This window comes from Calypte anna, chromosome 5A (genome assembly GCF_003957555.1).
Source record: "Calypte anna isolate BGI_N300 chromosome 5A, bCalAnn1_v1.p, whole genome shotgun sequence".
NCBI lineage: Eukaryota > Metazoa > Chordata > Aves > Apodiformes > Trochilidae > Calypte > Calypte anna.
Window position 1 is genome coordinate 23,347,656 of NC_044251.1, and position 14,093 is coordinate 23,361,748.

General features: G+C 36.6%; 1 protein-coding gene across 1 annotated transcript in view; it reads right to left on the bottom strand.

Moving 5' to 3' along the window:
- Nucleotides 1–737: 737 nt before the first annotated feature.
- SEL1L (SEL1L adaptor subunit of ERAD E3 ubiquitin ligase) overlaps nt 738–14,093 on the bottom strand; it is a 29,909-nt gene continuing 16,553 nt past the window's right edge. Inside the window, 14 exon segments of the mRNA XM_030451754.1 lie at nt 738–4,740; nt 6,142–6,255; nt 6,257–6,271; nt 6,791–6,963; nt 7,976–8,027; nt 8,030–8,052; nt 9,676–9,762; nt 9,765–9,840; nt 10,365–10,424; nt 10,426–10,514; nt 10,775–10,862; nt 11,535–11,597; nt 12,531–12,608; nt 13,902–13,970. Of these exon segments, the coding sequence (XP_030307614.1) occupies nt 4,537–4,740; nt 6,142–6,255; nt 6,257–6,271; nt 6,791–6,963; nt 7,976–8,027; nt 8,030–8,052; nt 9,676–9,762; nt 9,765–9,840; nt 10,365–10,424; nt 10,426–10,514; nt 10,775–10,862; nt 11,535–11,597; nt 12,531–12,608; nt 13,902–13,970 (1,191 nt within the window). The 3' untranslated portion in view covers nt 738–4,536.

The following is a 14,093-nucleotide window of genomic DNA, read 5'->3' on the forward strand; positions in this document are numbered from 1 at the left end:
GTCAGACTCAACCTCACTTTAGTATCAGCCACTGTTTCCCACCTGCAGGATGTGCTGTTGGCAGTGGAAAACATGGGAAGCTTCCATATACTTCAGAGAACTGTGTGACTTGTGCTGATGCCTCAGACAGTCCACCTAGTGATGACTTCCATAGCAATTATCGTTGCTCTCTCACGCTCTCCCTTACTTTCCTTCTTCTTTTCTTCCAAATTAATAAGCATTTTGGAAAGCAAACCAGCACAATAGATTTCCAAGGGAGGACAATACATTTCCAAGGGTTCCACAAGCCTCAGCTGGTGGAACTTGAAGGGATGAGTGGGTTGACAGGCCTAAAAAGCAAGTATCTTGTCAACTCCCCAGTATTGTTCTAGTAACTGTATTAACTCTGTATTAGTGTCGAAAACACAAGAGTACTCCTCAAGTTCCTGGTCACTATTCTCAGTTCACACAGAATGAAGAACACAGTTCTGTGTCTGCCACACACAGTACAGACATTGCATTCACTGAAAAAAGGGTCACACACACACACACACACACAGAGACAACAGGTTTCTAGCACAGCTGAAGATACAATGTGTCATTTTCTATTCTCTTTGTGCCTCCTAAATTAACAGATTTTAAAGAGGAATGGAAGTGGAAGAAGCGTGAGCATCCTTACAGGAAGGGATGCATTTAGCAGCAGCATACACAAGTGCACACAACTAACAAGGATATCCTTGGTTATCATAACCACTGAACACTGAGGGTAACCACACAGGTGGTGTCTTTATTTCACAAGATTAAAGATACAGTACAAAATGAATCTGTACATCTTTCTATTAACAGAATTTGTTTACACAATTATATTACATTTGACCAGCCTTTATACTGATTTTAAATACAAAATAAATTTACAAAACTCCTACAAGACCCTTTAAAGAACTGCAGCTGATAAAAACAAAGGGCTCCCCCCAATAGTCCCTATTTGCCTTATGCATTTGCAGTAGTTCAAATCAAACTTAATCTTTTTAGTTTAATATTCTCTGAAACAAAAATAGATTTTCAGTTAATTGTTGCCTTTTTAAAAAGGAAGCAACTTGCAAAGATGAGTGTCACCCCCTTTTATAGGCCAAAACTAGCATATAATAGGTGGAAACTAGATAATGCATAGTCTTAAAAAGTCCTTTCACAATTCATGGTTTAAAGTTCTCCTAAAATAATAACATTTGTTTTTTGTTTTGTTTTTTTTTTCGTGTGTGTGTTTAATAAGAGCAGCTGACTTATGGTAGATGACAAAAAGTGAGTAAAACTTTCTCGTAAGAGTCCCACTGGGACATCTTTATCAAAGGCCTTATCTTCTATTGTATTGTCCTATGATGGGCAATATAAAGCAAGGAATATTGTTTCAACAGACAGCTCTGGGACAAGTTTCAGAGTGATGACCTAGAATCCCATTTTCTCAACAGACCAGCATTTCTTCCAACCAGCAAGAACACCTCGTGTGTTTGACTGAGAACTTGAGATGCAGAACAATGTTTTCCTCCACACCTTTCCACAGTTTTTCTACTTATGAAACACCCATCAGCAACAGTTACTGCTCAGTAGTTCCATTCTCTGTGCAGGGAGAGAAGAGCATCTCTCTGGGAAGGTCAGATAGGCAGACTCTGGCCTACAAAGAATAATTTTTTTTTCCTTTCAAAGCATCCTGAACATACCCAGAAAGGTTTCTCTTACATGAAGTTTCCCTTCTAAAATACTCCTGTATATAAGCTGTAAGACAACCTGTGTGCTACCAAAAGGGCACAGTACTTCCTTGTAAACTGAGCAACCCAGCTCCTTTGGGAAAAAAGCTGCTTGATAAAATGAGTGCACAAGAAGAAACATATTGCTAGTAAGAGTTAAATACACTTCCCTCAAAATGCGAGTTCCAGAACAGAGAAGCAAGGGATTGTCACAAAAACTTAAGCCATGTGATTTAGAAAATTCATTCATTCCTTTAATCCCTGAGTTAACTTGCCATTACTTATGGAAAGTATATTTTTATTACTACCACTTCATTCAAATGAATGTCATCTGAAAAAGTTAGTGGTAGTAATTTGGTGGAAGGGAAAAAAGCAGGAGAAGACTTCCTTATTGCTTCTTCAAAAAGCAGTTCTTTAAAGTGAAATAACTTGCTGATCTTCAGTCATTTTCTTCTGCTGATGTTTTGGACGTAAAAATGCAACAGGTTTGCTGACAGTCAACTGTCACATAGCAGCAATGATGAGAGATTCTCATGCAAACAGGATAGAGCTTTTAGAATTTAGTTTTAGTAGCTCAAACAAGCAAAACATTTGAATAATGCAGTAACAAAACTGTTAAACATCCTAAGAGACCAATACCAGTGAACCAATGGTATTTAACTGAAAAACATTTTCCATAAAGTCTTTAATTTATTCATGCCAAGCTAAAAAGAGCAATTAAGTGACAGAGGCAAAAATACTTCAGAGGGAGTGTTCAGAAGTCACAGATATCTTAGAAATGCAGCTGGGGAGTGCTGTACATTTTAGAAACTACATTTAAATTCAATACTGTACCATCTGCTAATGATGATTAAGACTTAACAAGACATTCCTCTATCACATGCTGCAACCCTCCAAACTAAGATCAAAGATTTGTCTTCACAAAACCAGCATAAGCATTTTGAAGTACTGAGAAGTTCTACCTACATTTTAATACTAGTCACCCATGACATTTCAATTTGCAGACGAGTGTATTGCTTATCTTCTTGCCAAACTACAGATCGTGCAACAATCTCCTTACAAATGTACTAAGTATGAAACCATACCAAACTCAATTCTAAAGAAAATGTATTGATATGTTTCTGCCAATCCACCAGAAAAATATTTGTATGAAAGGAAACCCTTAACCCTTTAAACAAAACATTTTGTCAGAAAGCAGCTAAAGCCTCATTTGTATTTCATTCAGCTTCAAGACAGTATATTCAGAGTGTTTAAAGCTAGTATAGAAACAAATATTTAAACTTCCACTGGTAAATAAGAACAGAAATTTCAGCATTTCTTGCCCCTAAGCTGTTCTCCCACAGCTTCCCACCCCCAACCCTGAAATCATAGTCCAATAAAAATAGTTACGAAGTGGAGATTCCTCTTGCAGTCTAAAAACATCAGTCCACAGGTCAAACTCTTTAAACTCATTAAAAGGCCTTTGCACTGACCTGTTGGTATCAAGAAGCCATCAACCTTTAGCCTTCTTTCCCTTTGGATTTTCTTATTACAAGGGTTCCTCCAGATGGCACAGCCAGAGATGTTATTTTAACTTTTCATGTATGCCAGGTACAAGAGTGGTTGATGACAGCCAGAGCACTGCTGTAATCTAACACACCATTTTTATCAGTCAGCCAAACTTCACAGTAGCATCACTGACATAAGCCCATGCCTTTTTGTAGAGAGTATGCATGTCTGGGGGCCTTTCTGTAGATGCATTAAAAAGATGCACAAAGGAGATACCACATACATTTCCTTCTTGCAGTGCAAATCACTTATAAGTTTGTTAAAAATTAAATGGAGAACTTCCAGCTCTAAACACAGCAACAACAACAACAAAAAAGTTAACTCACTGAGATTTCAGGCTCTGTCCTTTCTTCAGTGTCCATAATAATACTGGTGCTTTCTGCAATCTAGATTCACCATCTTTGTAAGAGAAAGTTTAAAGAATTTAAACTACCAATTTGGTTTTATGTGAAAGTTACACAGACTACAAAAGTTTCAGAACACTGCAAGACCTGGGCACTGTGTGGGTAGTTTTCAGCTGTTGAGCTTTACAGACCCAGTCTGTCTCAATCCACATCCTGGGCTACACACTGTCTGCTGAGAACTGTCTAGTCTAAGGGGAATAGAGGAAAATACTCAAAACAAACAAACAGAAAAATACCCAAAGTGGAGAATGGTATGTTTGATGGCTTAATTTTACAGCTTTTGTAAATAATCTATGTTAAATCATTCAAAACTGCATAGAAGACCTAAGAGCAAGAAATATTAAGAAATTATGACATAAGGATTCTAGAAATATTTGGGATGCAGATAAGAAGAGAAGTTGATACAGCTTATCTTTTTAGAGGTTTGAATATAGTTCATCTTCTTGGACTAAAGTTTGCCAGAAAATTTTTATTGTGATTAATTTTATATAGGGCAACTGCTATAAAGTAGGCAAAAACCTTCCAATGATAGCCTTCTGCTCTCTCTAGAAAATGAAAAGGACTCTGAATAAAGAGGAACTAGATACAGCAGGCAACATTTTTGTAGTAGCACTCTTGTGTTTCCATGAAAAAAGCCATAGTGTTATTCCATTGGCACTGAAATAACATTCAAATCAGTTTCAAAGAATTTTCTTATCCCTGAAAAGGCATCATTCTAAGCAGCTTTCAGACTTTTTTTTTTTTTTTTTTTTTAAATTTTTTTGTGCCTCTTTTGGGGGAGGGATCATTGATCCAAAGTTCTAAATCACAATGAAAATTGTTCCTTTTGGAAAAATCCAGTTCTTTCACTGAGGCTCTTGTTGCTATTGTGGTGGTTGATGCTCTGGTGGTGGTTCTTGTTGAGGCACAGCTGGCCGTAGTCCTGCTGGTCTGGGAAGTGCCTGATGTTGCCTTTGTCTGTAAGCTATAATCGTTCCCAGAAGCAAGGCGATGATGGTCATAAGGTAAAGGTCCCACTCAGGCCCCAAGAGCTGGTCCATATCAATATGTGAAAATATCTCCCTTATCTAAGAAACAAGAAGTTGACATCATCATGTCAATAAGAAAGAAAGGGAAGTTACTTTGATTTGAAATTTGACTTGCAACGTTTTTCATTTTAAAGTACAATTTTGAAAACTTCAGTAGCCATTTTCCTCCCAGAAAAAACAGTATTATTACATCCTTAATTCCCCAAATAAATGCCACTCGGAGTAAGAGCTATGCTACATAGGATGAGCTGTTCTATTCTCTGTTCTAGAGGTGAAGGTTCTTGATATGTCATTTTGTGGCTCTGATATACAGAGCATTAATGTACACAAATTAAATAAAAATGAGGCATGTAACCATATTAATTGCCTTAAAGAAAAAGAAGTATCACAGACACAGAGGCAGTGAACTGATCAGTCCAGCCAATTCAGAAGACATCAGCAAACCACCAAGAATAACAAAACAGTAAGTCCCAGGACACTTGTCGAGGTGCAATGCTGAGGTTTTTGGGAATAAGGTACAAAGAAGTTAAAGTGATCATCAAGTGATTTTGATTGATCTGCCACTTTATCAGACTGCCATTTGCATACACATCAGCCAGTGAAAACTTTATGCTTCACTACTATATCTGATGGTATTACAGAGTTATTGTCAATTTAAGTCTGCATCATCAGACTTAAAACTTGGAATATTTGTCTTCTGCATACCAGCCTCTGAGAGTGCTACACGGGTAGTTGCTCAATTGATACATAGAATTTTGAATACCTACTCTTCAAAGTCCTCAGTCTCAAAACTATTAAACTTTGTTAAACCTAGCTGAGTTGCCTAAACTTGCATTTGCTCTAGGAAGTAATAATACATTCAAATGGTATGGAAGTAGTTGAAAAGGCAGTAAAATGTCAGAATATGGAGAAATATCTCAGACACTGTATGGAAATAATTCATTTAAACTCCAGGCATGTATTTTTTTTCAGTGCCACCACTTAGCAGAAGCTCTGCCTAATAGCTAATCTAACACAAATAATTTTTTCCCATAGAAATCTAATACAATTTAAGTGGGATTGTTATAGCTGAATATAAGCATTAGACTCAGGGCTACAGAAAACTTTCTTTTTTTCCTGAACAGCGATTATATCATTGCAATCATCTTGCTTAACTTTCACAGCACCATGGTCATGAAGAGAACAGTCAAATGGGTTAGGAAAATTCTCTTCAAGAGAAGACCAGCATAAAAGAAACTGGCTGTGTACATTTCAGTTTCACACAATTACAGAAGTAAGAAATGGGAACCACAGCTTCAGTAGCTTTCTTAATATGCAACAACACAAAATACAGAAGGTTTTCAGAAGGCTCAATTAAGACTTTTACTTAAGTAAGATTACAACTCAAGCTTCTTTTAAACATGAAAAACACATTTGTTGCTTTTCCTGTTAGTTACTTACATTGATTTCTCGTAAATACTGCAGGGAATAAATCACTCCAAGCTTGCAAAGTGCTAGGAGACTGGAACCTGAGCATCTGGGGCTTGCTTCAGCTGCCATGTCATAGAATCTTTTTTGCAAGATGGATATCCTAAAGTTTATAAAATACAAAGCTCAGTTTTGAAGAACTTCAAACCCATGTGCTGTAAATAAGGTACATACTCAAGTAACTCTAGTACTCTCTAATGTCTCCAACATCACACTAAGCATAAAAATAAAACACCAGAGTAGTACACAGAACCAAGTTCTCCCAGTTACACTACAGTATGCCTGATGGTTCTTGATGGATCTTGTGCCAAAATACTCAGAACCATAGATTTGCTTTGCATCCATTTCATTACACTTTGCATGTCTTGAAAAACATTATTTCTAGCATATAGCACTCTTGCCAATCTTAATAATTCTTGAAATAGTTTTGCTCTGTCTGGCCTCACTTCTTTACATACGTGTTAAGTGGATATACATCTATTTGCTATCAGTGTACTGGGAAACAATGCTAATTCCTACCAAGTGGTAATATGGTTGCCAAAGCCCACTGGTGGTTATGGATTTATGTAATATTAGTAAATGCATTGTAATGAGGCAGGCTATCAGCCTACAGTCTACTCACCTGCTTGATGCCCAATCCCTTCTCATGCATGTAGCCCAATTGAACATTGCTTGAGCACTGTTGCTGTTGCTCTGATGCCAGTCGATAGTGAATAAATGCAGTTTCATAATCAACATCAGTACCAAACCCATAAAAATGGTAATCTCCAAGTTTAATTCTTGCAACAGTATATCCTACAAGCCAAGAAACAACAACAAAAAAAGAAAATAACTAGGAGAATAAAGCCTTTTAGTTTCATATGAAGATGCAGTAAGAGCTTTAGTATTTCTTTCCACAGTTTGCAAAACTGATTTCCTTTCCTTTCCTGTCTCTCACAGTTTTTTGTTCAACTGATTTTTTTTTTTTAGTTGGGTGTTTATTTGGTTTTGTTTGTTTCTTTTTAAATTGGGTTTAGCTAAGCAAAATGCAACCAATTTCTACTTCCAATAAAGTCCTTTTCCCAGTACCAACTATTTAGTGGCATCAGTTGAAAAGCTGTATCATGTTGTTCAAAGTCACTTATTACAGAAAAAGTTTTCATTTCTTAGATGATCATTAAGGCCTTCAGCTTTGTGTTTAGAACAGAGCCACTGACAGCTTCAAAGACTCTCATCATTATTTGACAACTGCATACTTGACTATTCCATTATCAGTTTCTGACTTTCTGTCAAAAGCCAAGTAGGGCTGGAGATTTTCAGACAAAACTCTTAGGCTCCACTTGCAACACAGACTTGCTCTTCAGCAAAAAACTAGCAGACATACTTGTATGAAAATTTGAGACCTAGAATGACATATTTAATGATTATGTTAGTTTTGTCTATTTTAGGGTTGTATAACAAGCACCAGAGTTTAAACTGGGATTGGCTGGATAACTAAGACGCATTCTCCATCACTGAGTTTTGCTTGCTTTGAATAGGAAATTACAATCTACTAAAATCCTACAGGTTCTTGGTGTCTAACGTCAGTGTAAACATTCCCTAACACTATTTAACACTGCTGTGTAATTTCCACATTGAATGGCAAAATGTACACTTGTGCTGTAGTTCTTTTAACTAACAAAGAACAGCAACTATCCTATGTGAAATTATTAACATTCAACAGAAGGAAGTAAGCTTTTCTTCCTTCCCTGTTTCACAAAAACATGAAATCAAACATTAAAGGCACTATTAAAAATAAACTAATTGGAATTTTGAGGTATGGACATACCTTGTGAAGCTGCTCTATTCCAGTGAAGCAAAGCCCGAGGATAGGTTTCATTTGTCTCCCTACTATGCTAGCTTCTTCTAGAGAAGAAAGTAATTCACTTAAATAGGAGCATGATATATGCATACAAGACTGCAAAAAACCTCCTATGCTTTTATAAAGTCTGCTGAAATGAATTAAAGACTTGAAGTAATCTGTGCTATAGTACAAACAAAAATTAACCCACCTGAAATTTGCAAATCACCCTTTTATTTATATGGTCTTGCTGTGTATCTGCTCAGGTAAGAAACAGTAACAAACTGTATCATTTCACCCCAAAATATTGCTTACTAAGCCTCTCTCATTCCTGCTCTAGGAAATTCTGAAGCATACTTGAAGAAGCCAGAAAATGCAAGTCTTGAGAGCACATAATTCTGGCTCTGTCTAAGGTGCACTCAAATACAAGGCTAAGCTATTTTAGTCTGACCACATAAACCCAAGACTAGTCAAGTAAAACCAAGGCTTTAACTCCCTAACCAGCCAGAGACCGCATATCTCACACAGCAGTAATACAGCTGCTTCCAGCAGAAGTTAATTTACTTGCCCATGTCACAAATTGAGGGTGGCTGAGCTATCAGACTTCTACAGTTCAAGAATTTATATTTTTCACTTGCAGTTGTTAATATGTTTCAGCCATATTACCTTACAGTTGACAGAGATTTTCTGGTAAAAGTGTATTAAAAAATTTAAATTCATCTCCAGTGAAGATGCAGTTATATCTGAAGTAACAACAACCACAATTTTAACTCGGTGAAGACAATATTTCTTTGCAACAATGCACTCCCAGCAAGACTGTAATTTCTGTAGCTTACCTAAAGATGTATTACTAAGGGCACCTTTGAAAATTGCTAACTGGAAATTATGATATTATCTTAACGCATCAGCCATGAAAAGCTGATTTTTACATTAAGATACAAAGCCCTAAAAAGCCCTAAAGCTGGTAATGAGATACCGTAGATTTCTGGATTTGAGATCCAGAAAGATTAAATTACTGTGGTTTATAGTTTCTGGGAAGATTTGTCACTGCAACTTCCACTGTTCTCCCTATGACAATAAACTCTGAAAATTCCAGGTTCTTAGCCATGTAGTTGCAGTAGAGACCTGGGATAAGATTTTCAAATCTAACAGAACCAACTGGCCACTCTTCATCCCTGCCTTCAAGAGCAGTATAAATAAAGTTACACAACATCTGGAGGGGAAAAAAAAAAAAAAAAGAGTCCTGAGAAAAGAATCTTATCTCTCATGAGATTAATGAATAAATTAAAACTGATGCTTTTATGCAAAGTAAAGGCAAAAGTAAAACTAGTAATTTCTTACTTTATAGATTTAAAATAAAATGTGGTTTTGTTGGTTTCTTTAGGAAGTCCAGGGGAAAAAAAAAATTAGCACCGGGGAAAGTCTGTAAAGTCCTCTCTGCCAATCCCTGTATTTTTTTAAATCTCCTACCTCAGAACTAAGTGTATTCTAACTTACAGGCCAGAAAGCTATCCTTAGAGATGAAAATTAAAAACTGCTTCCAGGTCTGAAAAGCAGAAAAGAGGACAAAAGTCTCACTGAAATTCTAACTGAACAAGAGCTATACAATTATATCTGCAGACACCCCAGCATTCTGCTAAATGTGTTAGTGCAGGCAACTCCAATACCCAAAACTTTCAGGTCCTTACTCTGATCAAGTATGAAAGCAGCATTGCTTTGTGCAACTTCGTAGCCTTGTTCTGCCAGAAGAAGATATTGAACCACAGCAGAATTTGATCCCCATCTTTATAGCTGTTGTAGGCAGTCATCAGTCTCTCAGACCAACGACCCCGCTCACATACATTCTTAAACAACTGAAGAGGAAAAAAAAAGGGGAGAATAGTGACTGTCAGGAACTTCAAGGAATTTAGGTTTTACAAAGACCTTTAATATTCAAATGCCTGTTCAAAATACTTACATTTCACAGGAAAAACTTGACAGATAAACTCACTGCTTAAGACAGGCTTACTAAGCAAATACATGCCAAGACTTAGATGCTTTGTCAAAGCTATTCTTAATACCAGCTTTTTTGTTACACTTAAACCCATGTCTGAATGAATAATTCAGTAATGATAAATTATCCAGTGTTTGTTTTGTATTACGCTCTGTCTGATTTTCCTCAAAGTTAACTGAAGCAAATACAAAACTTGTATCAACATAAAAATAAAGATTTTTCTCATGGGATACAAAGGAATTGGTAATACAACTCACTTAATAGCATTGACTCTCCAGTTACCAGTGGATTTATCTAAGACAAATTTTCTGTGTAAGCTGATGTGGTGATAGCCAACCTTTTACAAATCAGAATTATTTTATCTTTAAAAAGGGCTGACCTTACCTCAACAGCAGTATGACAGGATCGCATCACTCCAGTGCCAGTAGCATGCATTGAGCCATGGATTATAAAAAGCCAGAATGTGGCCACCCTGGGAGGCCAAGTTAAAATATTTCAAAGCTTGTTTATAGTCTCTCTTGACTCCAATGCCATCTAAAAACAAAAATTAAAAAGTTATTTCTATTAATTCCTCTTGAAAATCAGAGTTGTATGAAATATAATATGTACTTACTCTTTAAAATTATTAAAGAAAAACGTTATGGAAGTGTTAGGGAAAAGAAAAAGAATCATAATTTCAGTGCTGCAAGACCACTCTACAGGCAGGCTATCTACATTTCTAGTGCCACCTAGTGAACAGTCACTGAAAGCGCAGATGCTTAGACCAGGCAAAGCATCGTTTTGATGCCACTTACTGTAATACATGGAGCCTAGCTGAAGTTGTCCATCAACCCATCCCTGTTCTGCAGCCTTCTGGAAATACTTCAGTGCTAGCTCATGGTTCTGCAGAAAGATTTGGTTCAGTAATCAGAGCATTGCAATACACCACAGTTTCAATAAAGTGTGAGTTGGACTTGATGATCCTGGGTCCCTTCCAACTCGGCAGATTCTATGATTCTTTGTGTGTGCACAGGTCTAAGTGCATGGACAGATCTAGACTACAGAAACATTACAGCAAGATGTTCTAGTGCAAAAATATTCCCCCGATCAACATTTGGAAACAAAAAATGAAATAGCTTACAATGAAATTAGTATGTTTTAAGTATACAACTATCTCAAAGCCAGCATCCATGTATAGCACTGCTATGAATAGTTATGCTTAAACAGAATGGATGCCCTGTTCAGTTTCTAGAAAAATTATTTATTTCCTTAACTTTAGGCTAATTCAACTTCTGAATATCTGCTAGCATAGCTAAATATATCTATCAAAAAACCTTGTGGGAAAAGCAACAAGTCAAATTAACTAATTGCAAGTTTCAGAGTGTTCCTCCACTCACACAAATTACACAAAATGGGGACAGTTCAATTTGTTTTATTTCACAAGAAAATTAGAGCAAGGTTCAGAATTTCTACTAAGAACACACACTGCTAAGTATTTCTAATAGCTTCAGCAACATTTTCAAGAAGTTATATTATAACACCCTATGATTAGAAAGATGACTGTCAAAAGCTTACCACTGGAACACCTCTTCCATAGAGGTAAGCCATTCCTAGTCCACTCTGTCCAACTGGATTGCCCTAGAAACACAAGAAAACAATTCTGCAAAGGAAGGAAAAACCTACCACTACATCTTTCAAATCTGGCGTTTCTTTAACATCCATAAACCAAAAACTGCTTAAGATAGATTTACATTGTAAGTTTGCTCCTAGTAATTTATAGTAATTTGGGGAGAAAAACACCCTCTTTAGTAACTTTTAATCAGTAACTACACCAGTGATTAACAGAAAAATTAAAAGCTTTCAACAATAGTTAGGAAAGTCTACTGTGCACTTTCAAAATGTCATATGTACGAGATATAGAACCCACACATACAGAAAGGTGTCATTAAGAGCTTATTCATCTTTAGTTTTTCCAAGTTTGAAATATTCTGGATACCACAGAAGCTTCCAAAACAACTGCAGGAACTCTGAGAATGTCTTAATTTAAGGGCAGATTGGTAGCTGTCTCATGGGTTGCATTACTGACCATGATGACAGTTCTCTTAGCACAGTCCCTTCAGAACTTCATCTACTGTGTTTCACATACTAAATAACTTCCCTGGAGGACTCCACAAATGCTGCTGTCAAGGGATCAGTCATGGGACTGACAGCCAAGAACCAAACATCCCAATGAGGTGAGAGGTATAAATCCAAAGCCATGATCTATTCATTGACCACAAACCAGAACTAAAATAAAATAGCATCAGTACACTGTAAATTTCCATGTCAAGACAGCTTCAGATTGATAAAAATTTACACTTAATAAAATTGCAGGCTATTTAGGTGGGCAGTATTTCATACTGATGCCAGCACCACAAACAGAATGAGAGGAAATTTCTGACATCTTAGATGACAGAAATTGGGAGTAGGTGTATACACATGGAGTGCACAAAAAAGAAGTATTTGCAGCATTTCCAAGTGAATAAATTTTTTAAAGCATATGATGTATTTCTAGCTTACAGATAATCATACCATGTCAGCAGCTTTCTTGAAATACTGAAGAGCTGTTTCATTGCTCTGAGGTACAACATCACTTCCTTCTGAGTACATCTGAAAGAGAAAGGCATTATTGAGAAACAGCTGCAGAAGTCAGGTTGGAGTTTATGAAGCATCTTCACTTTGCATATGAGAGGGAGTCTATTGTACTATCAGACTATTCTGACTATTGCATTACTAAATAATCATTAAAGAACTTGTCCAGAAGCAGAAAATATGTCTTTATGCTGTAAAATACAGATTCAGAGGGATAACTTTCTCATGTATAGTGAACTGCCCATAAAAATAAAAGTTTTCATTAAAATACCCTTAATTTTCAAGTTCTACCATTGTGCAGTGAAGAGTAAGTAATCAGGCAAAAATCTTGCAAGACCAATGGAAGTCAAAATATACTGGCAGTTAAAATATTTGTTGAAAACAGCAAAAATCTGGTTACTAAATCCTGTTCATATGATCTCATGTTAATTTCAGCATTTATTAGATACAAAACAGTCAAGCAAGTACAGAAAGCTTGAGACTGCAGTATCTCCTGTCAGGTCCCTGGACCACTACATTATGCTCTTTTCTTTCATCCTCTAAGGAATCAATTTTGCATCCTCTATGGCAGTGACAGCCTGAAAGAGATAAGCTAGATGCTGCCTAACCTTAGAGGGTACTCAAATGGAGAAATAAGGATTTAGCTCCTCACAGGGTGAAGGCAGTCTGCAATCCAGATCTCAGGCAAATGACCTAAATACCTTTCTAAGCAAAATGACATTAACATCACCAAAAGCAGCTTGTCAATCATGTTTTAGATTTAAAAACTGACTTAAATCTGAGAAAACTGATACAATGGCCCACCTTGCAGACAGACTCCAGGTTTGGTTCAGAGTAGATGCAGACCTATTGGCAACTCTGACTCAGGTGCCTCAGTTCTCTACACAGAATAAGAATACAGATGTCTTTTCCCCTTTCCTTCCTGAACATAGTATTTAGACAAAATTCTGAGAAGCCCAGCTGTTCCTCATGTGCTGTATTTAAGAACATAGTGACCTAATCAGAGTTTCAAACTCCACCACAGAAAAAGGGCATTTCAGAATTTAACTACTAAAAAAAAAATCTAGCTCAAGCACTATTTAGAAAAAACCCTAGAAGTTCCAAGAATGAAAGAGTAAGTAGAAAATTTAGACTAGGCATAACATACTACAACACTCAAATACTGCAGGACCACTCAAACAGTAACTAAACAGAAGTAACTGGATTCCAGCATTCATGTTTTAGACTGCCTCATATAAAAAAGTAGGAAATAATTGTTATTATTCAATGAAAGGCAGTCAATTTAATTACTTTTGAGAGTGTTCACCTTACCTTTCCTAGAAAGGCCATGGCATGTGAATTTCCAGCATTAGCTGCTTGATTGAAGTACTCAAATGCTCGCTATAGGGAAGAAAACAAGTATTTTAGCCACTGATAATGATGATTTGAGTACCTTTTCTTGCAAACGGAGAGCAGTGGCAAATAGGTTGTTTGCCAAGCTACCAGGTTCTATGAGGGGTAAGA